Source organism: Heptranchias perlo, chromosome 2 (assembly GCF_035084215.1).
Source record: "Heptranchias perlo isolate sHepPer1 chromosome 2, sHepPer1.hap1, whole genome shotgun sequence".
Lineage (NCBI taxonomy): Eukaryota > Metazoa > Chordata > Chondrichthyes > Hexanchiformes > Hexanchidae > Heptranchias > Heptranchias perlo.
Window position 1 is genome coordinate 31,320,668 of NC_090326.1, and position 27,073 is coordinate 31,347,740.

At 45.2% G+C, this 27,073-nt stretch overlaps 1 protein-coding gene across 1 annotated transcript; it reads left to right on the forward strand.

Moving 5' to 3' along the window:
• The first annotated feature begins 2,273 nt into the window (after window positions 1-2,273).
• Window positions 2,274-25,180, forward strand: zgc:136493 (uncharacterized protein LOC692276 homolog). The gene is made up of 6 exons (XM_068001673.1): window positions 2,274-2,445; window positions 10,348-10,726; window positions 14,829-15,000; window positions 20,205-20,383; window positions 23,399-23,495; window positions 23,623-25,180. The coding sequence occupies exons 2-6, from the start codon at window positions 10,351-10,353 to the stop codon at window positions 23,777-23,779; spliced, it is 981 nt and encodes a 326-aa protein (XP_067857774.1). The 5' UTR covers window positions 2,274-2,445; window positions 10,348-10,350; the 3' UTR covers window positions 23,780-25,180.
• Window positions 25,181-27,073: the final 1,893 nt, after the last annotated feature.

Genomic DNA, 27,073 nt, shown 5'->3' on the forward strand with positions numbered 1-27,073 from the left:
GGTCCTGGAATGCCTCGATTTTAAAATTCTCATTGTTGTGTTCAAATCCCTCCATGGCCTCGTCCCTCCCTATCTCTGTAACCTCCTCCAGCCCTACAACCCTCCGCGATCTCTGCGCTCCTCCAATTCTGGCCTCTTATGCATCCCCGATTTTTATCGCTCCACCATTGGCGGCTGTGCCTTCAGCTGCCTAGGCCCTAAGCTCTGGAATTCCCTGCCTAAACCGCTCAGCCTCTCTACGTCTCTCTCCTCCTTTAAGTCGTTCCTTAAAACCTACCTCTTTGAACAAGCTTGTGGTCACCTGTCCTAATATCTCTTTATGTGGCTCGTGTCAAATTTTGTCTGATAACGCTCCTGCAAAGCACCTTGGTACATTTTTGCTACATTAAAGGCGCTATATAAATGCAAGTTGTTGTTGTTGAATGAAAGTTTTTCTGATGTCGCTTGTTGGATATAAGTTTATTAAAGCTGTTTTTGGAGCACAATTTTCATTGCTGTTGTTTGCTGACTATGTTTAATTGTGTTTTTTACTGAATAAAAGTTATACTGTTTGTTTCCTTGCCTGTCTTTCCTCGAGTTTGTGACATAGTTGTTTCAGACTTCCTCATCTCGCTTGATTTGGCGGGTTTGACATGGGGGGGGGGGTGCGAGGGTTATGAGGGTTGAGGGTTATTACTGACCTAACACTTGTGCCACCAGCTGCTCTCTGGCTACCCTAGCTGCTGTCAGCGTGGATTCCTCTGAGGGGCCACCGCCTCTGGGCTCAGGGACTTGCAGATCAGGATCCTCCAGTTCCACGGGCACCTCGACTGCCAAGTCCAGCCCGAGTCCTTCCCACAGGGTGATATTGTGCAGTGCGCAGCACACCAGTGCTTTTGCCACTTTATTGGGGGTGTACTGTAGGACCCACCAACCCCCAGCCCAAGTACCTGAAGTGAGCTTTCAGCATCCCTATGGTCCTTGCCACCACCTGCCTGGTCAGCGAGCGTGTATGATTGTACGTGACTCGGAACAGTGTCTTCAGCCACGGCTACAGGGGTAGGCCTTGTCTCCCAGGATCTGTCTGTCTCCTTGTCCCTCCCTGCTGAATAATTCATAGATGGCAGAGTGGCGAAGGACAAAGGCGTCATGATAGCTTCCCCGGTGCTCAGAATTTACAAGCAGGATCCTTTGTTGAGCAGACAATTTGCACATTTAGCAAATGACACCACACAGTGTACGGAGTACAACTACCTCTTCTTAATGATGCTAAAATTATAAAATCTTGGTGACATGCTTTTAATAATCTGATGGCCTGTTTGGAGTAACAGGGGTAAACATTGGGCTGGATTTTGCTGTGAGCGGCGAACGAAAGGCCTTAAGCCCTTCATTAGAAAGTCTACGAGCAAGTGCAAGTCTATCAGCTTTTGCACGGCAAGTTCTTTGGGGCAATAAAAACAGAAAATGCTGGAAAAGCTCAGAAAGTGAGGCAGCATCTGTGGAGAAAGAAACAGAGTTAACATTTCAGATCAAAGACCTTTCGTCAGAACTGGAAAAAAATTGAAGAGTTAAAGTTTTTAAGCAAGTACAGAGCAAGTTCTTGGGGGACCTGTGCGAACTGGCTAAGGAGCTGCTTGTCCTATCAAATTGAAGCATGATTAATAACAGCACAGGGACTGAACCGGAAGTGTAAGTTAGAATAGTCAATTCAGTGTCAAATTAGGTAGAGTAAGTGAAATAAGGAGAGGGTGAAAAAGATTGAATTAAGAGACGGAAATAAATGAAACAGAAGGAAAAAGTTTTAAAAATTACATTTTTTTAAATGCCCAACAATAATTAAAATCTGAAGGAATGAAACTCCACACTGGTAAAAGCTAATTTTCAGTGTCATAGCCGTTGTTTGGTAGTAATTAAGACTTACTACACCGTTCAAAAAGTACTTAGACTTGAAATGACAACTTTTTTTGGCGAGTTTAGTCCATATCTATCAGGTAAGTACAGCAACTTCACGCCGTTCAATACATCTGAACGGGGAGCCAGACAGCGAGATGCTGTTTTCCTGCAGCTTTTGGAGGAAAAGCTGCAGGATCTGGTACAGCAATTTTCGGATTTCTGCTGTTAGCCTCACCATTATACTAACAGCCAAATCCGGCCCATTAATTACTCCAGAAGAGAAAAAAAAAGCAGGTGGATGTGTGGGATAATCAGGAGAAATATCGGCACAAAAATGAGACTGGAGCCATGGCCACCTTAGTGTGAATACCCCCCCTAACGAGCCCCATACTGAGCCTGGAAATTGAAGAGCAAATAACGGAGGGCAGCTTGGGTCACACTCTAATATTGAAGGTTCAGCACAGGCTACTTCCTCTCCTATCAATGTACAGCTGGTGATCCACAGGCTCTCTCTTCCGACCCCGCTCGACACAGGCCGACTGTGAGATCCCTGACACGGCGACTCCCAGACAGGTATTTGTTCGCGGACTCCACACACCACATGCGTCGGTCTTGGGGCCGGCGAAGGGAGGGCTGAACAAATCCCATACAAGCACAGTATTTTAGTTCTTCGGCACTGGTTCTCCTTATTTGGGGCCCGACTGGCCGGATGCATTCATTCGCTAGCACGGAACACACTCTCCTGAAGGAATATATCGGGCGAGGCAAGTTAGCGGATCTGGATCAGTTTTTGACAAAAGTTTTCTGTGTGCAAATATTGACACACTGTGCTAAAAATTCTGGGCTGCCCAGAGGAAAATAGTGTGACCAATGCAGCACATCTATGATGTGGAGATGCCGGTGATGGACTGGGGTGGACAAATGTAAGGAATCTTACAACACCAGGTTATAGTCCAACGTTGGACTATAACCTGGTGTTGTAAGATTCCTTACATTTGCACATCTATGTGTACAGGGAGCAGAAACAGCCTGTTAGTGACTCAACAAATCCAGAAATCTAATGTCACATGGACAAAAATCTGATGATTTTGTGGACCCCTGAAATTCCTTTTGTGGGATAAGAGACACCCCCCCAATTTGAACACCTATGATTTATAGGAGATTGGCCCTCTTTTTCAGGGAGGGGGCAGAACGATGATCTTTTTTGAACAAGAGGAGAATACGATTTAAATAATTCATTTGCATAACTAATTAAGAAATGGGATCACCTGTCCAAAGCAGGAACTTGTAGGAGAAAAGTTCGCAATTAATTTCCAAACTCTAGGATCACATTGCAGAACCGAATTCTAGCAATACATTGTACTTTGAAAAAACAGTGTCTTTTCAGTTTGCCAATATTTGCAGTGTAGTTAAGGTAGGGGTCTCCAAGGGGGGTTTCAAACTATATATACACCAAAGTAAACTGAAAAACTAAGATGAAAATGAAAAAAATTAGAACAGTTGGACAAACCCATGCCAGGGCTGATGATTGAATTTCCCTTAAAAGCTTCTGTCAAACCCACAGAATGCCAGAGAGAGGTTGGTTCAGAGCTCATACACCTGCTATTGGACTCAATATCCACCACCAGCGCACTATGGCTGCAGAATGTATTATCACGGGATGCACTGCAGCAACTTACTTTGCCATGCCATCAGTGATGAGACAGAAATCTTTCTTTTGTATTTCAAAATATACTTTATTTCATAAAATTTAAAGATACACAAAGTTCAATGTAAAATGACACAATTTCAAGCAATGCAGTTCAAACTAATACAATGCAGATCGTACACACTGTGATCCCAATATTACAATTCAAAACACAGTACGTATCTTCTAATTCATTCTATACAATACAGAGTGGGGTGGCCTTCCCAATAGAGCCTTTGCGTAGGCCGCACCTCGCTTCAGTGCATCCCGCAGCATGTACTCCTCGACCTTGGAGTGTGCCATAGAATCATAGAAATTTATGGCACAGAAGGAGGCCATTCGGACCATTGTGTTTGTCCTGGCCGAAAAAGAGCGATCCAGCCTAATCCCACTTTCCAGCTCTTGGTCCGTAGCCTTGTAGGCTACGGCACCTCAAGTGCACATCCAAGTACCCTTTAAATGCCATGAGGGTTTCTGCCCCTACCACCCTTTCAGTGAGTTCCAGACCCCCACCGCCCTTTGTGGGAACATGTTTACTCTGAACCCCTTGAATCTCCCCCTTGAATGCCTCCCACTGCTCTGACACTGATTTACTTTCAAGTAGCTGTTTCCAGTTCACTTTTGCCAAAACACATCTCAGCTTAGCAAAATTAGCCTTTCCTAAATTGAGAACTTTTACTTCTGGTCTATTTTTGTCCTTTTCCATAACTACACTAAACCTAACTGAGTTATGTTCACTACAACTAAAATGCTGTCCCACTGATACTCCTTCCACCTACCCAGCTTCATTCCCTAAAAGTAAATCCAGAACTGCCCCCTCTCTTGTTGGGCTTACTACGTACTGGCTAAAAAAGTTCTCCTGAATGCAATTTAAGAATTCTGCACCCTCTATACCTTTTACACTGATTGTAACCCAGTTAATATTAATGTAGGTGAAATCCCTGACTATTACTGCCCTAATATTTTTGCACTTCTCAGAAATTTGCCTACATATTTGCTCTTCTATCTCCCTCTATAATACACTCCCAGCTGTGTGATTGCCCCTTTTTAGATCCTTCTAACGTATCATTCCTCCTCACAGCTGTAATTGATCCTTTAACCAACATTGCGACCCCCCCTCCTTTTTTATCCCCCTCTCTATCTCGTCTGAAAACCCTTTAATCAGAAATATTGCGCTGCCATTCCTGCCCCTCTTTAAGCCATGTTTCAGTAATAGCTACGATATCATACTTCCACATGTCTATCTGTGCCCTCAGCTCATCTGCCTTATTCACTAAACTCCTTGCATTTAAGTATATACCATTAAGCACTGCCAAACTCCTTTGTTATATGTTTTCTAGCCTTTGTTTCCTCTGCCTTCTAAACTCGCTCACTAATTTTCTGCCTTCCATTTTCAGCTCTGCTTCTCTCCCTTCTGAATCTACGCTCAGGTTCCCATCCCCCTGCCAAGCTAGTTTAAATCCTCCCCAACAGTACTAGCAAGCCTCGCCACAAGGAGATTGGTCCCGGCCCTGTTGAGGTGAAACCCATGTAGCTTGTACAGGTCCCGCCTCCCTCAGAACTGATCCCAATGCCCCAGGAATCTAAAGCCCTCCCTCGTGCACCATCTCTCCAGCTACGCATTCATCTGCTCTATCTTCCTATTTCTGTACTCAGTAGCGCGTGGCACCGGGAGTAATCCGGAGATTACTACCTTTTGAGGTCCTGCTTATTAATCTCTTTCCTAGCTCCCTAAAATCTGCCTGCAGGACCTCATCCCTCTTTCTGCCTATGTCATTGGTACCGATATGGACCACGACCTCTGGCTGTTCACCCTTCCCCTCCAGAATGTTCTGCAGCCACCCAGTGACATCCTGGACCCTGGCACCAGGGAGGCAACATACCATCCTGGAATCATGTCTGCGGCCACAGAAATGCCTGTCTGTTCCGCTAACTATTGAATCCCCTATCATTATTGCTCTCCTGACCTTTCTCCTCCTCCCCCCTGTACACCTGAGCCACCCATGGCGCTGTGGACTTGGCTCTGGCTGTACTCCCCAGAGGAACCATCGCCCTCATCAGTAATACCGGTTAGAGTGCGAGATGCACTCAGGGGACTCCTGCACTCCCGGCCAGGTCCTCCTTGTCTGTCTGGCGGTCACCCAGTCCCTCTTTGCCTGCACTTTCTTAAGCTGTGGGGTGACCACCTCCTGAATCATGCTATCCATGTAACTCAGCCTTGCGGATGCACTGCACGAGAAAGTGTCCTGGAGTTCCCACTTGGCACAGGATGTGCATTCCATGGGACTGAGGTGCCCTGCCATGCCTCGATTTACTAGACTACTAATTAAACTTACCAGAAATAAACTTAAGACTTAAAAAAAACACGCACCAGCTACTCACCAAACAGCTCCTTCCCTTGTGCTGATGTCGCTCTAGGTATTTGTTACCGCTCTCCCCACTCGCGCTCCCTTTTACCCCGTTCTCGGGCCGCCTTTTATCCACTCTCCTGCAGGTCCGCTTGGGCCGCCTTTCTTCCGCTCTCCTGCAGATTGCCAGTTGGCAACATTCGGTCATGGACAGCTGCTTCAGCTGGAAGACCAACAGATTTCAGGTGGACCAAAGGGCCTCCTTCACCCAGTTGATGGTCTTCCAGCAGCAGTTGATTTCCGTCTCGGTGTGCATCCCGGGGAACAGCACGTACAGCACAGCGTCCTGTGTTACCGAACTGTTGGGGATGAACCGGGAACAACACATCTCTCTCCACACCTTCTGCATGAATGGGCAGTCCACCAGGAGGTGGACGATGGTCTTGTCTCACTGCAGCCTCGAGGGCAGCTCGTGGTGGCGCTGAGATTCCGTACGTGTTGGAAGGACCGCACTGGGAGGGCCCTTCTCACCATCATCCAGGCTACATCCTGGTGCCTCTTGGTCAGTTCCGGCGATGAGACGTTCTGCCAAATGGCACTGACCGTCTGGTCGGGGAACAGCACGATCAGATCCACCCTCTGCTTTCCCTGCAGGACTCTCAGAACGTTCCATGCTGACCACTGTCAGACAACCTTGTGGCCAAAGGGGTTCCTGCTCAGGAACTTCTCCACCTGGGGCAGGTGATGGGGTATGGTCCAGCTGGACGGGACATCCTGCGTCTGCTCGGCCAGTGTGGCCAGACCCAATCTTCTCAGTGGACAGGTAGAAACTCAGCATGTAGTGACAATTGGTGTTTGCATACTGGGGCTCTACACACATCCTGAGGCAGCCATACACACAGGTGACCATCAGGATCAGGGTGGCATTGGGGACGCCCTTCCCCCCTTTGTCTGGGGGCTTATACATGTTGTCCCTGAGGAAACATTCTATCGATGATGCAGCTGAAGCTGACAAAGGCCGTCTGGTCCTTCGAGAAGAGCAGAATTCCCGGAAGCGATAGCTTACCAATTGAGTTGTGGGACCAGATAGGCCCAGACCTACTGGAAGTGTACGGGGGTATGCTTCTGGCAGGCAGCATGTCAGAGTGCATGAGGAAAGGCATAATCATCCTCATGTACAAGCGGAAGGGGGAGAGGGAAGAAATCGGAAATTAGCGACCCATTTCCTCGCTAGATGTCGACTACAAGATTCTGTGTGAGGCCATCGCCAACAGGCTCAAGTCTGCTCTGGAGCTGGTGATCCACCTGGATCAGAAGAGACCAGAGACCAGAAGATCAGAAGATCTCTGATAGCCTTGCACTGCTCAGGAATACAATCGCCTACGTGCAGGACAGGGGAGGTGAACACCTGCCTTATCAGCCTGGACCAGGAGAAAGCATTCGACAGAATATCCCACACGTACATGATGGATCTGCTCTCCAAAATAGGGTTTGGGGAGGGAATCCGCAATTGGATCCGACTGCTCTACACAGACATCCGCAGCGCAGTCCTAATCAATGACAAAGTGGAAGATGGCTCGGGCAACTGTGGTGGCAGAGCGGCAGGGAATGGGCCAGACCTGGGCCACGTAGAGCAACTCCACAAGTATCTCACGCCTTATCAGCAGGTTCCTGCCAGCTATGGAGAGGGTGCGCCCCACCCACATATCAAGCTTCTGTTTGGCCTTGGCGACCCGCTCCCCATAGTTCTTGGTGCAGGCCTGGGGCCCCCGAACCAGGTCCCCAGCACCTTCAGACCTGACTCCAGATCTGATCGGAAAGCTCTCCGGCTGTCACCCGTTGATTAGGACTGCGCTGCGGATGTCTGTGTAGAGCAGTCGGATCCAATTGCTTCCCACCAATGCACCGTGGAGTCGAAGAGGGGTTTCGCTGTCCTCGAATCTGTGTAATCCCTCTTTAGTTCCTCGATGTTCTCCCCGGTCAACAGCCTCGCGTTCAGCTTCCATATCCCCCTGCCCGCCTTCCGGTCCTTCTGCGATTGAAAGTCGGCCAGTAGGAGGCAGTGGTCAGGGAAGAACACCAGCTGGACGTCGGTGGATCTGACCTTGAGCGTTGGGGACACAAATAGGAAGTCTATCCTGGAACAGAAGGACCCGTCTGGCCTGGACCAGGTGTATCTCTGCTCCGTCTACAGGGTTGATGAAGACGTAGTGAAGCTTTGTGTCTTTCACCGCTTCCATCAGGAGATTGGATGTGTTCAGTATTCCGCTGCTCCTGCTGGATCGTCCAGCCGCATCGATGATGCAGCTGAAGTCTCCGGTGAGAACGACCGGCCTGGAGCATCGGTAGATGCTGGAAGATCTCCAGCCGCTTGCTCCTGAGGATCAGTCAGGGCGGGGCGTTATTGTACAAAGCGTCTGCTCGAGCAGGCGGCCCCCCCCACCACCTCCTTAACCTCAGTGATGGTGAATTGGCCTCCTTGCAGCAGAATGCCCAGGCCCGAGTGATGAGACAGAAACTGCACAAGCACACACTGAGAGGGAGTTCCTGCACCTTGTGGGGTAGACACGCCAAATACACCAACCAGGAGGGATACATTACACACAATAGTAACTGTGTGCAAACAAATCTCCATTGCTCTGGCTAACTTTGCCCAGGCCAGGGATCACTAGTTAATATTACCTCATCATTTACAGAAGTAAATCTAGAGATATCTTTTTATATTTGTTAGTTTGTATGTGACTGATACTATTATCTTGCCAGTCTGTTTTGTTTCATAAAACTTCTTTTGAAGTCAAAGAAAGAATAAAGATAGCACTGCCTCAGAACTGGGCAGCTGTTTCATATTTCCATCAAGCTCACTCTGGAGATAGCCAGGGTTAACATGTGACTCATTTTATTAAAACAAATGAGATTTGTCCAAATTATCCTAGAGATGTGACATAATACACGGTTACTGGGTTACCATGGGTATGATATCAAGTCATCGCTACTGACAGCACTGCATAATTCTTAAGTCCTGTATGATTCAAAAAAGTTTCCACTCTATGAAAACATAATCACACATATTCATGCCAACTATCAAGGGCATTATTGCAATGCAACATGTAAAGCCAGAGGTTAAATGGACATTTGATATGCTCAAATCTTGATCATGTTGTCTGGAACAATCAGGTAGTACTTGCAGTATGTCTCTTAAAGGGTATGCAAGATATTTGTTGGCCGCTGTCCCCTGAATTGCTTGACCACTCACACTGATGCCAGTTGTGTGATCAAGCAATTCAGATTTAGAAGAGCAGCCCCGTGCAATGGATGATGAAGTAGCTGGTCTGCAGATAGAGGCCCTGAATTGAGGGAAATGTGACAAATGTAAATAATGTAATGAAAATGCTGCAGACCATCAATCAAAGGGGAAAAGGAATAAGGCAAATTGTCCAGAATTTAGTGTAATAGTTGGTATAAGCTTCTGATTATTTACAAAGGTGACTACTTCTGGTGGCTTTCTTCATGCTTTTGGAAAAATGTCTGTTTTAGTCCCTTACATACTGATTCTAGCCATAAATTGCATACAATTACATAGTATTTACAGCACAGAAACAGGCCATTCGGCCCAACAGGTTTATATCGGTACTTATACTCCTCGTGAGCCTCCTCCCACCTTACTTCATCTAACCCTATCAATATATCCGTCTATTCCTTTCTCCCTCATGTGTTTATCTAGCTTCCCCTTAAATGCATCTATGCTAGTCGCCTCAACTACTCCTTGTGGTAGTGTGTTCCACATTCTAACCACTCTCTGAGTAAAGAAGTTTCTCCTGAATTCCCTATTGGATTTATTAGTGACTATCTTATATTTATGGCTCCTAGTTTTGGACTCCCCCACAAGTGAAAACATCTTCTCTACGTCTACCCTATCATACCCCTTCATAATTTTAAAGACCTCTATCATTTCACCTCTCATTCTTCTCTTTTCATTGTGGGATTTGAACTCTCTGATTAATCTAGGCCACTGGATTACTAGTCCAATAACATAACCACTACATTACCAAAGTATCCAATACATTTGTCCCTGGTCTGAATATGGATGTCACCGAGACCTACAGCATCTACACAATCCTAGTTCAATTTGTACAGCTTTACATTGAGTTCTAGTTCTCGTCACTGCATTCTACAATCACCTCTTCCCCTTATTCTAGTTGCAATGTATATTACTTTCTGCTGATATGGGCATGGCTGACTCACACCCATGTGTCAGACCTCCAGCAGACTGGTCACAAAGAGGCACATGGGTCATATAGTCCAAGCCTGTTTAGCCCTCTGCCTGGAGGCGGATACGTGATGTATATGAAATATGGGGAAACGGGGAGAAGAAAATCTAGCAACATGACGTACAAATAATTTACAGAATAATACTATCTTTCTTCCCCTCCTCCCCCACAGACAATGAGTGATCGTGCTTATGTTTTAGTCTCTGAACTTAGTGAAACAATGGGTATCCCAGAAAGGTATGCAGAAATCATCAAGAAGCATTTCAACATCATCTACCTTGAAGAATTGCTGAAAAACAAAGAGGAGCTTGGTAATACAATCCAGCTGGTTTTTATATGGGAATACTCTCCCACCATAGATGAAAAGCTTCTAAAATCTCTACCTCAGCTGAAGGCCGTTGTGAGCTCTGGAGTTGGAGTGGACCATCTCGACCTACCCTTGATCTCCAGTTTTGGGGTGAAGGTGACCAACACTCCTCATGTGGTGGACGAAGCTACTGCTGATATGGGCATGGCTTTAATGTTAGCATCAGCCAGGAATGTATTGGAAGGTAAGATGGAGACTGAAAATGTAAACTATTTGTATAAAATTGGGCAACAGCTGGCTTTGGGAATCTATAAATTTGTGGTTAAATGCCACTGTTTTAATAAGTACAAAACATACAGGTTGGAATCATAGAATGTTACAGCACAGAAACAGGCTATTCACCTAAATTAATCCCACTCTTCTGCTGACTCCCCATACCTTTAATATTCCTGTTTTTAAAGGAGCTATCTAATTTTTTTTAAAGAACCCCCAAATAGTCAACAGGAAATTGAGGAGCAAATATGTAAGGAGATTACAGACAGCTGCAAGAAAAATAGGGTGGTAATAGTAGGGGACTTTAACTTTCCCAACATTGACTGGGACAGCCATAGCATTAGGGGCTTGGATGGGGAGAAATTTGTTGAGTGTATTCAGGAGGAAATTCTCATTCAGTATGTGGATGGCCCGACTAGAGAGGGGGCAAAACTTGACCTCCTCTTGGGAAATAAGGAAGGGCAGGTGACAGAAGTGTTAGTGAGGGATCACTTTGGGACCAGTGATCATAATTCCATTAGTTTTAAGATAGCTATGGATAATGATAGGTCTGGCCCAAAAGTTAAAATTCTAAATTGGGGAAGGCCCATTTTGATGGTATTAGACAGGAACTTTCAGAAGTCTGTTGGCAGGCAAAGGGATGTCTGGTAAGTGGGAGGCTTTCAAAAGTGTGCTAACCAGGGTTCAGGGTAAGCACATTCCTTATAAAGTGAAGGGCAAGGCTGGTAGAAGTAGGGAACCTTGGATGACTCGGGAGATTGAGGCCCTAGTCAAAAAGAAGAAGGAGGCATATGACATGCATAGACAGCTGGGATCAAGTGGATCCCTTGAAGAGTATAGAGATTGCCGGAGTAGAGTTAAGAGAGAAATCAGGAGGGCAAAAATGGGACATGAGATTGCTTTGGCAGATAAGGCAAAGGAGAATCCAAAGAGCTTCTACAAGTACATAAAGGGCAAAAGAGTAACTAGGGAGAGAGTAGGGCCTCTTAAGGATCAACAAGGTCATCTATGTGCAGAACCACAAGAGATGGGTGAGATCCTAAATGAATATTTCACATCGGTATTTACGGTTGAGAAAGGCATGGATGTTAGGGAACTTGGGGAAATAAATAGTGATGTCTTGAGGAGTGTACATATTACAGAGAGGGAGGTGCTGGAAGTCTTAACGCGCATCAAGGTAGATAAATCTCCGGGACCTGATGAAATGTATCCCAGGACGTTATGGGAGGTTAGGGAGGAAATTGCGGGTCCCCTAGCAGAGATATTTGAATCATCGACAGCTACAGGTGAGGTGCCTGAAGATTGGAGGGTAGCAAATGTTGTGCCTTTGTTTAAGAAGGGCGGCAGGGAAAAGCCTGGGAACTACAGACCGGTGAGCCTGACATCTGTAGTGGGTAAGTTGTTAGAGGGTATTCTGAGAGACAGGATCTACAGGCATTTGGAGAGGCAGGGACTGATTAGGAACAGTCAGCATGGTTTTGTGAGAGGAAAATCATGTCTCACGAATTTGATTGAGTTTTTTGAAGGGGTAACCAAGAAGATAGATGAGGGCTGTGCAGTAGACGTGGTCTACATGGACTTTAGCAAAGCCTTTGACAAGGTACCGCATGGTAGGTTGTTACGTAAGGTTAAATCTCACGGGATCCAAGGTGAGGTAGCCAATTGGATACAAAATTGGATTGACGATTGTGTTTCAAACTGGAGGCCTGTGACCAGCGGTGTGACTCAGGGATCGGTGCTGGGTCCGCTGTTATTTGTTATTTATATTAATGATTTGGATAAGAATTTAGGAAGCATGGTTAGTAAGTTTGCAGATGACACCAAGATTGGTGGCATTGTGGACAGTGAAGAAGGTTATCTAGGATTGCAACGGGATCTTGATAAATTGGGCCAGTGGGCCGATGAATGGCAGATGGAGTTTAATTTAGATAAATGTGAGGTGATGCATTTTGGTAGATCGAATCGGGCCAGAACCTACTCCGTTAATGGTAGGGCGTTGGGGAGAGTTATAGAACAAAGAGATCTAGGAGTACAGGTTCATAGCTCCTTGAAAGTGGAGTCACAGGTGGATAGGGTGGTGAAGAAGGCATTCAGCATGCTTGGTTTCATTGGTCAGAACATTGAATACAGGAGTTGGGATGTCTTACTGAAGTTGTACAAGACATTAGTAAGGCCACACTTGGAGTACTGTGTACAGTTCTGGTCACCCTATTATAGAAATGATATTATTAAACTAGAAAGAGTGCAGAAAAGATTTACTAGGATGCTACCGGGACTTGATGGTTTGACTTATAGGGAGAGGTTGGATAGACTGAGACTTTTTTCCCTGGAGAGTAGGAGGTTTAGGAGTGATCTTATAGAAGTCTATAAAATAATGAGGGGCATAGATAAGGTAGATAGTCAAAATCTTTTCCCAAAGGTAGGGGAATCTATAACGAGGGGGCATAGATTTAAGGTGAGAGGGGAGAGATACAAAAGGGTCCAGAGGGGCAATTTTTTCACTCAAAGGGTGGTGAATGTCTGGAACGAGCTGCCAGAGGCAGTAGTAGAGGCGGGTACAATTTTGTGTTTTAAAAAGCATTTGGACAGTTACATGGGTAAGATGGGTATAGAGGGATATGGGCCAAGTGCAGGCAATTGGGACTAGCTTAGTGGTATAAACTGGGCGACATGGACATGTTGGGCCGAAGGGCCTGTTTCCATGTTGTAAACTTCTATGATTCTATGAATTTATGGATTCTGCTTCAACATGTGACAGACAACACCATATTCTAAACACCCCCTGTGCAATTCTAACCAGTCCTTTAATTCTTTTTGGCGTTATCTTAAGTTCCTGCCCTCTTTTAATCATCTCCCCAACCAATGGAAGAAACTATCACTATTTACCTTATCACAACCTTTCCTAATGCTGGAAGACCTCTATCAGGTCACCCCATAGTCTTATTAGTTCTGGTTTAAAATCTCTCTTCATAACTGTGACCCATCATCATCTCAGGGCCCAAAGTGTCAGCAATTCATACAGAATTTGCTCTTAAATTGTGAAACACCACACTGCACAGATTCTTTTTTATAATTCTTTTAAAAAGATATTGCATAACTAAGTTATAAATCACAGTGATGACAGGCAAATGTTACCTTCTGAAAAAAATGAACAAAACATGAAAATGTTGGTTCACTTATCTGATTAAAATTAAAGGAATCTTACAACACCAGGTTATAGTCCAACAAATTTATTTTAAAATCACAAGCTTTCGGAGATTATCTCCTTCGTCAGATGAAGGAGATAATCTCCGAAAGCTTGTGATTTTAAAATAAATTTGTTGGACTATAACCTGGTGTTGTAAGATTCCTTACATTTGTCCACCCCAGTCCATCACCGGCATCTCCACATCCTGATTAAAATTGGTAACTCTCAAACGTTCCAGTCTTCAAAAAAATTATATCGTATCTACTGCCCTTAAGGTTTGGTTCAATATCATTGGCTTGATGAATTTAAAGAGGCAATTCTGTCAGTGACTGCACTTCTTACTGTAAGGGAACATTATATGTAACAAAATCAATGATTTCTTTTGAGGATATATATTATCTTTATGTTACTTTTTCTGTGCAATAGACATTTATAGTATTTGGATTACAAAAAAGGAAAGCCTAATTCCTTCATATATGAGTCTGCAAATTACTGTTGGTATTTCATTTAACACCTGTTCTATTCATGGGTTACAGAGCATAATATCGAGAATGCAGTGTAGTGCACATTTTTTGTCTGGTTTTCACACAGTGCCAACTTGCTGTTTGGAGAAGATGGTTTGTAGGTGCTACAGTGCTGAAAGTGTGTATTAAGTTGGTTAAGTTAAGGATTGGTACATTGCTAACCTTTATATGAAACCAGCATTGCAGCAGAGGTTGCAGACTGTTTGCCTTTTCATTGCCGCACTGGGATGATTTTTGTATAACATTCACCAGTTTTCACCTTTTTCCAGCTTTTCAAAAAAATCTGTTTGTTGGCTTTTCAACTTAGTCACTGCTCTGTGACATGATTCAGCATTCCTGACGGTTTCCTTTTTAAATTTTAGGTCAAAGGATTGCAACTTCCCCAGATACTAAAAGTTATCCTTTGAACTGGTATGGAGTAGAAGTGACTGGTGCCACTCTTGGAATCATTGGAATGGGGCGGATTGGATACAAAGTTGCTCAAAGAGCCAAAGGATTCAATATGAAAATTCTGTATCACAACAGGAACAGGAGGTAGGATTTGCGAGAGGTTCCCTGAGAGGAGCATTTTGTAACAGTGTATTGAGGTACACATCGACATATCAGTCTTGATTTTAACCCCCACCCCACCCCAATGGGCAGGAAAGGGTCGGGCGAGGGGGTTAAAATCCTTAAAATCAATATCCTTCCTCCAACCCGCCGCGTTCCCGGCCGCCATAATATTTACGGTGGTGATTCAGGCAGGTGGGGGCCTATTTAAGATTCAAAAGTACACACTGATGATGTAATCGCCACCACAACGTAATTTAAATGTCCACGCTGGGGAAGTCCCCGCTGTCTGCTGCCCGGTAGCAGAAAAATGGCTGGAGGAGCTGACTGGCCAGAAAAGGCCATGGTACGTTTTAAAACTTTACCTCTCTTGGACCTCTTTGTGGACCAGGAGTGGCAGGAGTGCTCCCACCAGGCCCCACAAGGAGTCCATGGGCCTCCTCAGCCCCCGCCCCCCCCCCCCCCCCCCCCCCCCGATCTTCAGGGAATCCTCAGACATGGCATCCCATCAATCGCACATTATGAAGAAGGAATCCCCAGCCCTCCCAAACTTAAGGGACTCCCCAGCCCACTGATTACCGTGGGCCGTTCCCACGGGTGCCCAGCTGTGGCCTCCTGCGGCCAAATTCCTGCTCCCGCCCACCGGCCAGGTAATGAATCTGGTTGGGTGTTGGGCGCGAGTCTAGGAAGTTTTATTTAAAGGAGCCTCTGCCATTAAGATTGGCAGGGCCTCAACATCCCCGACCTGGCTGGGTGTGCCGCCCACTACCGGGCTCACGTGCACCCTTCCCAGACTGGCAGGAGTGGCTGGTTCCTTCCCTGAGGACATTTGTGAACCAGTTGGGTTTTTACAACAATCCAGCAGCTTTGATGGTTATTAGATGATAAATCACAACAGCAATAACTTGCATTTATATCAAAAGCAAAATACTGCTGATGCTGGAAAACTGAAGTTAACATTTCAGGTTGATGACCTTTCATCAGAACTCTGACAAAAGGTCAGCGACCTGAAACGTTAACTCTTTTTCTCCACAGATTCTGCCTGACTTGCTGAGTATTTCCAGCATTTTCTCTTTTTACTTGCATCTATATAGCATCTTTTAATGTAGAAAAACATCTCAAAGTGCTTCACAAAAGCGTTGTAAGACAAAAATGGATACCAAGCCAAAGAAGGAGAGATTAGGAGGGGTAACTAAAAGCTTGGTCAAAGAGTTGGGTTTTAAGGAGCATCTTAAAGGAGGAGAGGGAGTGGAAAGGCAGAGAGGTTTAAGGAAGGTATTCCGGAACATGGGCTTGGACAGCTGAAGGCACGGCCACTAATGGTAGGGCAAGGAAGGGGTGGCGATTGCACAAGAGACCAGAGTTGGAGAAATGTGGAGATTACGGAGGGTTGCAGGGCTGGAGGAGGTTACAGAGGTAGGGAGGGACAAGGACATGATGAAATTTAAACTTAAGGATGAGAATTTTAAATTTGAGGTGTTGGTGGACCAGGAACCAATGTACGTCAGCGAGCACAGGGAGGCTGACCAGGAGAGCTTAGTCAAGTCTGAAGGTGATAAAGGCATGGATGAGGATTTCAGCAGCAAATGGGCTGAAGCGAGGCAGAGTTAGGGGATGTTACGGAGATGGTCTTTGTGATGGAGAGGATATGAGGTTGGATGCTGAGCACAAGGTTAAATAGGATGCCGAGGCTGTGAATAGCCTGATTCAACCTGAAACAGTGGCCAGGGAGGGGGATGGAACCGGTGACTAGGATACTGAGTTTGTGGCGGGGGTTCAAGACAATGGCTTTGGTGTTCTCAATGTTTGTGTCACCCATGGCTCAGTGGTAGTACTCTTGCCTCTGAGTCAGAAGGTTGTGGGTTCAAGTCCTACTCCAGCACAAAATTTAGGCTGACATGCCAATGCAGAGGGAGTGCTGCACTGTCAGAGATGCTGTCTTTCAGTTGAGATGTTAAACCGAAGCAGGTGGATATAAAAAGATCACATGGCACTATTTCAAAGGAGAGCAGGGGAGTTCTTCTGGCAATGCACCTCAATACTGCACTGAAGTGGCAGTCTAGATTATATGCTGAAGTGCACAGTGGGGCTTGAACACACAACCTTCTGAACTACCAACTGAGTCAAGATGATGTAGGAGGGAGTCTGGGTTAAGTGGAACAGTGATATAGCGTGCTGAGCAGCAGAGTTCTAGCAGATAAGCATGAAACATCAGCACAATGCTTGACCTCAGTGGGGGGAAAAATAAGGTACAGGGTTGTAGTACCAAAGGGATAGAATACAAATTAAAAGATCTGCAAAATTTCAAGTGCTGCTCAAACTAAAAATTATCCACTGTTTCAAACTTACTATTAAATCAGGTACGACCACTTCCCTAATACGCTTTTTAACTGTACTAGGAACATGAACTTACCTCCCCTTTTTGAAAAATTCCTACAACCATTCTATTTTAATTTAGGACAATTGGTACCTTGTTTTTTCACAGAGCACTTTATTATTCAAATAAAGAATTTGTTTCTTTTATTGCTTTCTGGCAGTTCCTGGTTACTCATTTCCATTTTTGATGTTACAGGTGTCTTTAGATGCAACTCATAGAATTACATAGAATCTACAGCACAGAATCAGGACATTCGGTCCAACTGGTCTATGAAAGTTTGTGTAATGTTTATACTTCACATGAGCCTCCTCCCATTCTAATTATCGCTTTGCTCCCCACACCCATATCCCTCTATTCCCTTCTCCCTTGTGTATGCATCAAGCCTCCCCTCAAATTTATCTGTGCGATCTGCTTCAACTACTCCATGTTCAGCGAGTTCCACTTTCTCCAGTGCTTCAATATGCTTTTCGTAGTTGGAAACCAGAACCGCACACTGTATCCCAAGTGTGGTCTACATAAATTTAACATTACCTCCATGTTTTTCCTCCAGGCGTACCTAAAAATGAGGTGCCAAAGCTACAACTCAGGACTACATGCATGCTAAACAGCGGAAGCAACATGCTATAGACAGAGCTAAGCGATTCCACAACCAACGGATCAGATCAAAGCTCTGCAGTCCTGCCACATCCACTCGTGAAAGTTGTTTAATTGTTCACCACCAAACAGGAGGAGGAGGCTCTGTAAAAATCCACATCCTTAATGATGGCGGAGTCCAGCACGTGAGTGCAAAAGACAAGGCTGAAGAGTTTGCAACCATCTTCAGCCAGAAATGCCATGTGGATGATCCATCTCGGCCTCCTCCCAATATCCTCATCACAGAAGCCAGTCTTCAGCCAATTTGATTCACTCCATGTGATATCTAGAAACGGCAGAGTGCACTGGATACAGCAAAGGCTATGGGCCCCGACATCATCCCGGCTGTAGTGCTGAAGAACTGGCTGCGCCTCTAGCCAAACTGTTCCAGTACAGCTATAACACTGGCATCTACCCAACAATGTGGAAAATTGCCCAGGTATGTCCTGTCCACAAAAAGCAGGACAAATCCAATCCAGCCAATTGGCACCCCATCAGTCTACTCTCAATCATCAGCAAAGTGATGGAAGGTGTCATCGACAGTGCTATCAAGCGGCACTTACTCACCAATAACCTGCTCACCGACGATCAGTTTGGGTTCCGCCAGGACCACTCGGCTCCAGACCTCATTACAGCCTTGGTCCAAACATGGACAAAAGAGCTGAATTCTAGAGGAGAGGTGAGAGTGACTGCCCTTGACATCAAGGCAGCATTTGACCGAGTGTGGCACCAAGGAGCCCTAGTAAAATTGAAGTCAATGGGAATCAGGGGGAAAACTCTCCAGTGGCTGGAGTCATACCTAGCGCAAAGGAAGATGGTAGTGGTTGTTGGAGGCCAATCATCTCAGCCCCAGGATATTGCTTCAGGAGTTCCTCAGGGCAGTGTCCTAGGCCCAACCTGCTTCATCAATGACCTTCCCTCCATCAGAAGGTCAGAAATGGGGATGTTCGCTGATGATTGCACAGTGTCCAGCTCCATTCGCAACCCCTCAGATAATGAAGCAGTCCGTGCCCGCATGCAGCAAGACCTGGACAACATCCAGGCTTGGGCTGAGAAGTGGTAAGTAACATTAGTGCCGGACAAGTGCCAGGCAATGACTATCTCCAACAAGAGAGAGTCTAAGCACCTCCCCTTAACATTCAACAGCATTACCATCGCCGAATCCCCCACCGTCAACATCCTGGGGGTCACCATTGACAGAAACTTAACTGGACCAGCCATATAAATACTGTGGCTACAAGAGCAGATCAGAGGCTGGGTATTCTACAGTGAGTGACTCACCTCCTGACTCCCCAAAGCCTTTCCACCATCTACAAGGCACAAGTCAGGAGTGTGATGGAATACTTTCCACTTGCCTGGATGAGTGCAGCTCCAACAACACTCAAGAAGCTCGACACCATCCAGAACAAAGCAGCCCGCTTGATTGGCACCCCATCCACCACCCTAAACATTCACTCCCTTCACCACCGGTGCACTGTGGCTGCAGTGTGTACCATCCACAGGATGCACTGCAGCAATTCGCCAAGGCTTCCTAGACAGCATCTCCCAAACCCGCGAACTCTACCACCTAGAAGGACAAGAGCAGCAGGTACATGGGAACAAGACCACCCGCACGTTCCCCTCCAAGTCACACACCTTTCTGACTTGGAAATATATCGCCGTTCCTTCATCGTCGCTGGGTCAAATCCTGGAACTCCCTACCTAACAGCACCGTGGGAGAACCTTCACCACACGGACTGCAGCGGTTCAAGAAGACGGATCACCACCACCTTCTCAAGGGCAATTAGGGATGGGCAATAAATGCTGGCCTTGTTAGCGACGCCCACATCCCATGAACGAATAAAAAAAAATTTTTAGCAATGGGTGGGGGGATAGTGCAGTAAGCAACAGATAATCTGAATTTGGAGGCAACTTCAACTTAATGCCTTTTTGAGACTACCCCATTGAGCAAAGCTGGATAGCGAAACAGTTAAATAAAAGAGCAATGGTGATTTTTCATAGGACCAGGTACTCAAAATTGAGTTCCTTTATATTAATTATAAAACTTGTCTAATCTATCTACGTTACATTTCCTACATTACAAAAGTACTTCATTGGCTGTAAAGTGTTTTATGACATCCTGAGGTCGTGAAAGGCGCTAGAGAAATACAAGTCTTTCTTTCTTTCTCTTTATCTTTAGGACCAAGGAGGAGGAGGGACTGGTCGGGGCTCGTTACTGTGCAAAGATTGATGATCTCCTTCAGGAATCGGACTTTGTGATGTTGGTAGTAAATCTGAATCCTCAAACCTGCAAACTGATTGGAGAAAGAGAGCTTTGTCTAATGAAACCCACCGCCACCCTCATCAATATCTCTCGAGGTAGGTGAACCCCACGACAATGTTTATTTTGGAAAATTATCTACAAATCACTTGTCAGATTCTCTCCATTTTGACCAAGTTTCCTTTTTTAAAATTTGGGTGCTGTAATCCTACAAAGCTATGGTTCATTTCTCTAAATTTGATGTGAGAGATAGAGATGTGCTTAAACATGAATAAAATATCCTGCAACACACACAGTTGTTTGCCTCTGAGAAAGTACTTTATGAACAACATAGACCTATATTTCACCTTGTGACTGCCCAGCATTGCCCTGAGTACAACAATGCATTTATAGTAAAGCACAATGAGGAATTTGTGCATTAGAGGGACCACACATGCTAATTGTGTACTTAAGTGTAATAATCCATTATTGTGTGGTTACTGTTAATGGAGAGGTTGCTAACTTTTGCCCACATTCCTAAAATGCCTTCTGAGACGAAATAGGTCAAATGCACAATAATGCATGGACTTGGCATTATTTTTTTTTTGCAGGAACGTAACACCATTACACAACTTCCTGTCGCCACTCTTTTCGTCTCACTTTTGTGTCAACTTTTTCATTATAAATTTATGGGGTCACAGCAATGAGATAAATGACCAAATAATCTGTTTGTAGTGATGTTGGTTGGAGGATTAATATTGGCCAGGACAACAGGGAGAACTCCCCAGCTCCTCTTCAAAATAGTGCCATGGGATCTTATACGTCCACCTAAGAGAGTAGATGGGACCCCGGTTTAATGTCTCATCCTAAAGATGGCACCTCTGACAGTGCAGCACTCCCTCATTACTGCACTGAGTGTCAGCCTAGATATTTGTGCTCAAGTCTCTGGAGTGGGACTTGAACCTACAACCTGCTGACTCAGGTAAGAGTGCTATCAACTGTCAGTCAGAGGAATGGAGAGTTCAGGGGGCAATACTAGGCTGGAGGAGGTCACAGAGATAGGGAAGGGCAAAGCCCTGAAAGGATGAGAATTTTAAATCTGAAGCATTGGGGGACTGGGACCCAATGCAAGTCAGCAAGGACAGGGTTGATGGGTGAGCAGGTCTTGGTTCAGGACAGAATAGGGGCAGCAGAATTTGCGATGAGCTGAAGATTACAGAGGGGGAGGGTGAAGTTTACGGATTACACTATTCCAAGAAGAGCTGGGGAGTTCTCCCAGTGTCTTCGCCAACATTTATCCTTCAACCAACATCACTAAAACAGATTATCTGGTCATTTATCTTATCGTTATTTGTGGGACCTTGTTGTGCACAAATTGGCTGCCGTGTTTTCCTACAACAGTGGCTACGTTTCAAAAGTACTTAATTGGCTGTGAAGGACTTGGGGATTTCCTGAGATTGTGAAAAATACGACATAAATGCAAGCTCTTTCTTTCTATATGCAGTGTTGCTGTGGGAAAAGTATGATTTGAACCAGGAGAGAGAAAAGCTACAAAGATGGACTGCAAAGGAGAAACATTGGAGGAGAATAGAATGATTAATGATATTAAGGCAGTGGAGAGGTCAAAAAGGATAATGAAAAACACTGAGCAATGGTGACAGTCACATCAGATATTATTAGTGGAATTGATAAGAGCAGCAATATGTGCAAGGTGGAAACCAGATTGAAAGGCCCCAAACAGGGAGTAGTGGGAGAAGTGAGTGCAAAACTGTGAGGTAAAGTGACATTCCAGGACTTTGGAGCGAAAGGGAACGTGTGAGATAATTGGAAAGGGTGGAGGAATTTAAGGTAGTTTTATTGAGGAAGGGGTGAAGACTGCTGTTTTGAAAGAGGTAGTAACAATGTCAGAGGATAGTGATGGTTTGATGCTGTGAATAAGTAGAGGACTAAGGATGGAAAGCTGGGTGGGGGAAGGGGGCTAAGTGAAGCGTTTTGATCCTGCATGTCCAAGATCAGCATGAAAGCTTATAAACATCCCTTTTTGTTCCTGTTCTGTAGATTAGTTCCCCTCAGTGACACAAGAAAATCATCCCAAGTAGTAGCGAAAAAAAATCTTTTTTTTTTGTTTCCACGACTCACCCCAAAGTCACTTGTAAATTTTCTGGCTTATTTTCTGCATGACATAGGATATTGTAGTTCCACAGAGGAGTGAAAACTACAACTTCCATGATGCATCTTTCTCACACACAGATGTGACTATAACTCCCTGGTCCTTTCCTATCTGCTTTTCATATGATGTAAGTGGTTATAGTGCAGTTTGGGTATTGCACAGGAGCAGATGAAAACTACAACACACACACACACACACACACACACACCTCAGCACCCAAGGCTCAGGCAAAATTTCTGACATCAGCCCCCACCCTAGGGCACTTCATGCAAGCTTTTCTAATGTTAAATAACCAATTTTATGGAAAAGTTTTTAAGCATTTTATTGGAATTCCGTATTATGTGTTATTTTATGAATGTTGTGTTTAGCTGAGTGCACAGACCTGAATTAAAAATGAAAATGATGGCCATAAAGGGTGTGTAGATGTCATTTGAATAATTTTTTCATGATAATTGCTGGTTCAAGATTGCTGGATTTGAAAAAAGTTTCACTAATTTGGGACATTTTGTGATGCTGAGGGGAAGTGTTCCTACCTGTCCAATGAATGGAACTGGTTTTTCATTGCTTTGCTATTAGTCAATGGGATATTTGATGTTATCAGTATCATTAAATTAACAGATAGTGGTTACCTGAACCAATCGTGCATTTTTTGTCCTACGGATTTATGAGGTAATTGAGGTGTGACATCTTTGAAAAATTTGACATTATGGACATGTGCTACATGCAATACCTTTAATTATATAGATCACTTGTTTCTCTGACATTTATTTCAGTTCAAATTAATGATTCACCGTCATGATTGTAGTCAAAGAATCTAAGGATAGATTCCTGCAGTGCAATTGGTGTTAAAAGATATACAACTGCTGCCCAACAAGCAAGATTTTACCACATTTACAATCCATTTTCCTCATTCAGTAGTACATGAGGTCCAAACTAATAGAATTTGTCTTATTGATGTTTCAAGGTGCAGTGGTTGATCAGGATGCTTTGGTGAAAGTGCTTCAGAAGAGGCTGATTCGTGCAGCAGCTCTGGATGTGACTGACCCAGAGCCACTTCCAAGGTGTGTTGTCACTTTCACTTACTCAAAATACCAGCAGTGTTCATTTGAAAAGTAGATGTCAATAGCCCAATTACAGAAATCCAGCTGATATCACAACTATCTTATGTGTGTGTTTTTTTTTTAAAAGGGATCATCCTTTGCTGCACTTACCAAATGTCACTCTGACTCCCCATCTTGGAACTGCCACTGATAGGACCAGTGATAAAATGCTGGAGAGAATGATTGAAAATGCTTTGGCTGCTGCTCGTGGGCTTCCAGTTCCTGATGAAGTGCTGTCACCATGATGGATAGAAGCAAGACAGATTTAGTACATTGTAGTAACAGTCTCCTCAATATCAGTTTATATAAAATAAGAATGATAACATTTGTAGTATAATCAAAGTCAGGTGACATCTTAATCCATAATGATATAGTTGATATAGTTAGTTCATGGTCAAGTGTTGCCTTACACCAAGTAATTGGCAGAGCAGGACTCAGGCTTTATTTCTCCTCATCCTCAAAATATAAAGATTCCACATAAAGGGTTTGTATTGGGATTTCACTTTTCCCTCCTATATAAAGTTTATACAGCTCCAGGGCTACCCTCACGGGTAAGCACATAGGTCCCCATGAGAGGAACAAATTGAAGGAGAAAGTACTGACTCAGTGAGCAGACTACTACGGAAACTGCACTGCACGGTGTCACTAAGGGCTATGAGGAGTAGGGTGAGCTTGTTATCAGAAGCTGGCCAACGGCAGCCTATTTGTCTGTGTTTGCAACTGGTTAAATCCATGAACTGAAAATAAATTCCCACATTCCAGGGAGCCACAGTGGTTAAATGGCCAGCTCTCTGAAGTGTGGGCAGTTTGAATCCACTGGCTGCAAACGTGGGCCATTGGTTGGCAGGTTTTTGTTTCGTAAACCCACCTCATGTCTAAGATTGGTAAAGGCAAGTTTAATTGTCCCTGTGCACAGACATCATGTGAGTTGAGTAAATTACAGTCTTGAATTGCCAACCACCAGTCTTAAAGAATACTTAACTAAACCTGATATCATAGAACCATACAGCACAGAAGGAGGCCATTCGGCCCATCGTGCCTGTGCCGGCTCATTGAGGGAGCTTCTAATTAGTCCCACTCCCCTAATCTTTCCCCATAGCCCTGCACATTTTTCCTTTTTGGGTCTATATCCAATTCCCTTTTGAAAGTTACTATTGAAAGTCACTACCCTTTCAGGCAATGCATTCCATTAATATAAATTAATTTTTACTCAATATGGTAATGTGAACAGACTGTGAAGGCTGCATTGTGGATGCTTAATGTCTGAGAAGCTGTTATATGGTGACTAGTTTAGAATAATTGTATCATAGGAAGGTATTATTACATTTTTTAATTACAGTTATGGTGTGCAAAATTACACTGTGAGTACGATGCCTAGTATTAAAACAACAACAAAGGCAACTTGCATTTATATAATATACAATGCAGAGACTCATCTGACCGGATCATGGTTCGGAGAATTGGGCAGAATTCGCAATGTTCCCAAATTTCTGGTCCCTAAAATGAATCATTGGAAAAACAAGAATGCTGCACATTCCCAATTCTCTATTCTACAATCCCATTAAGGGAGGCTCTGCAGCTGGAGTGGCACCAAAGAAAATTTATATTTATATTAAAGCCACATTCAGTGGTCCACTTCAAAAATATTTATTATCAGGGCTGTTTATCAGATTTGTGATGCCACTACTTCTCATATTCTGTTACTACGTCATTGCTTACTGGTTCCAAATTGTCTTTGATCACTTCTGACTTATTCATCAAACTAAAATTAATTATTGTCTTCTAAACCTAATACATTGGGCCCAATATTACCAGGGTGGCGGGTTCGCGGCGGGGGAGCGATTGGGCGCGTGGGTCATGCGCCCGGTGAAATCAGTCTGCCCCGAACGCAGTCGCAGGCTGATTGGATCCACTTACCTCTTGTTCCGGGTTCCCCGCTGCTAAGCTGCGCGGCGGGCGGACTGCGCATGCGCAGTAAGGTCTGTCAGCTGGAGGAGCTCTATTTAAAGGGGCAGTCCTCCACTGACTGATGCTGCAAGAAATAGGAAATATTACAGCATGGAGCAGCCCAGGGGGAAGGCTGCTCCCAGTTTAATGATGCCTCACTCCATGTATCATTGGATGGGGTGAGGAGGAGGGGGAGGACAGAGATCTTCCCCCCCGGCGGGCGGGAGGAAGCGGCCTGCCTCTGCCACCAGGAAGGCCTGGCTCGAGGTGGCAGAGGAGGTCACCTGCACCATCAACATATCGCGCACCTGCATACAGTGCAGGAGGTGCTGTAATGACCTAAGTAGGTCAGCCAAAGTGAGTACACTTACTCATTCCCCTACACTCCGTCTGCCACATCACCGCCCCCACCCCACATCTCCTTCTGCACTGCCAACACTACTCTGTCACATCACCCCTCACACCCACTCAAACCTCATCCTCATCTTACCTGCACTTACTCACCTCGCCAGTACTCATCCTGCCACTACCACTCAACCCAATCCTCATACAATCTCATGGCTCTATCTCATACTCACCCTCTCATGCATCTCTTTCACAGTCAGCCTCACTCAACCTGCCACTACCTGTGCTGCAGCCTCAGGGCATGCATCACATATGTGCAGTAGGCAGCGTAAGGCAAACGTGTTGTGAGCATGAAGGGGATGCACAAGGGTGTTTGAGGGTTTGTCATGGTTTTTACTTATATTTAATTTCTGAGCAACTCACATTACATATTATATTGGCACCACTACTGCCACGTCTTTGCGAATCTTGTCTGGTTTGTGCAATAATGCCCTTTCCTGAGGATCACCATGAAGACCCACAACTGATGCCACCCATTGTGTCACTGCAGAGTGGGTGTAGGTGTATTTGCAGGGCTCTTTTGTGCAGACGATTGAGAGACGTCGGCAATGTCCCCGGTGGCACCCTGGAAGGATGCAGCGGAGAAGTTGTTGAGGGCAGTGGTGACTTTGACAGCGACAGGTAAGAAGATGGTGCTCGGGCCAGCCGGGAGCAGCTCGGCATGAAGGAGGCTGCAGATGTCCATGACTACATGTCAAGTGACTCTGAGCCTCCATGTGCACTGCTGCTCAGAGAGATCCAAGAAGCTGAGCCTCGGTCTGTGGACCCTGTGGCGAGGGTAGTGCCCTCTGCAACGCATCTCTCTCTGCGGTTGCCCTCCCTCCTGCTGTGCAGGTGGATGTGTCACAGCACTGTGTTTTGGAGATCCATGTGTCAGAGGTGGACGGCATGGCTGGCGAGGCTGGTGATGTTGTTCGCCCTCCGAGGAGGTCATGACTGCAGCTACAGCGGCCCCCATCCAGAAGATGTACATCTGAGGGGGTCTGCAAGGTAGGTACATGTGTCTGGACACCGGGGTAAGTGTGCAAGTTGGTGAATTTTATTGTTAGGAGGAGGGTGGTGGAGGCCAAACTTTGTCCAAAGTGACATAGTGGCCTCCTGCAATGAGTGAGGATCTCCCCCCCCCACCACCTGTCAAATGGACCTTTGCAGCTGCCACAGGCTGATGGCTGCAACACGTCCATTTG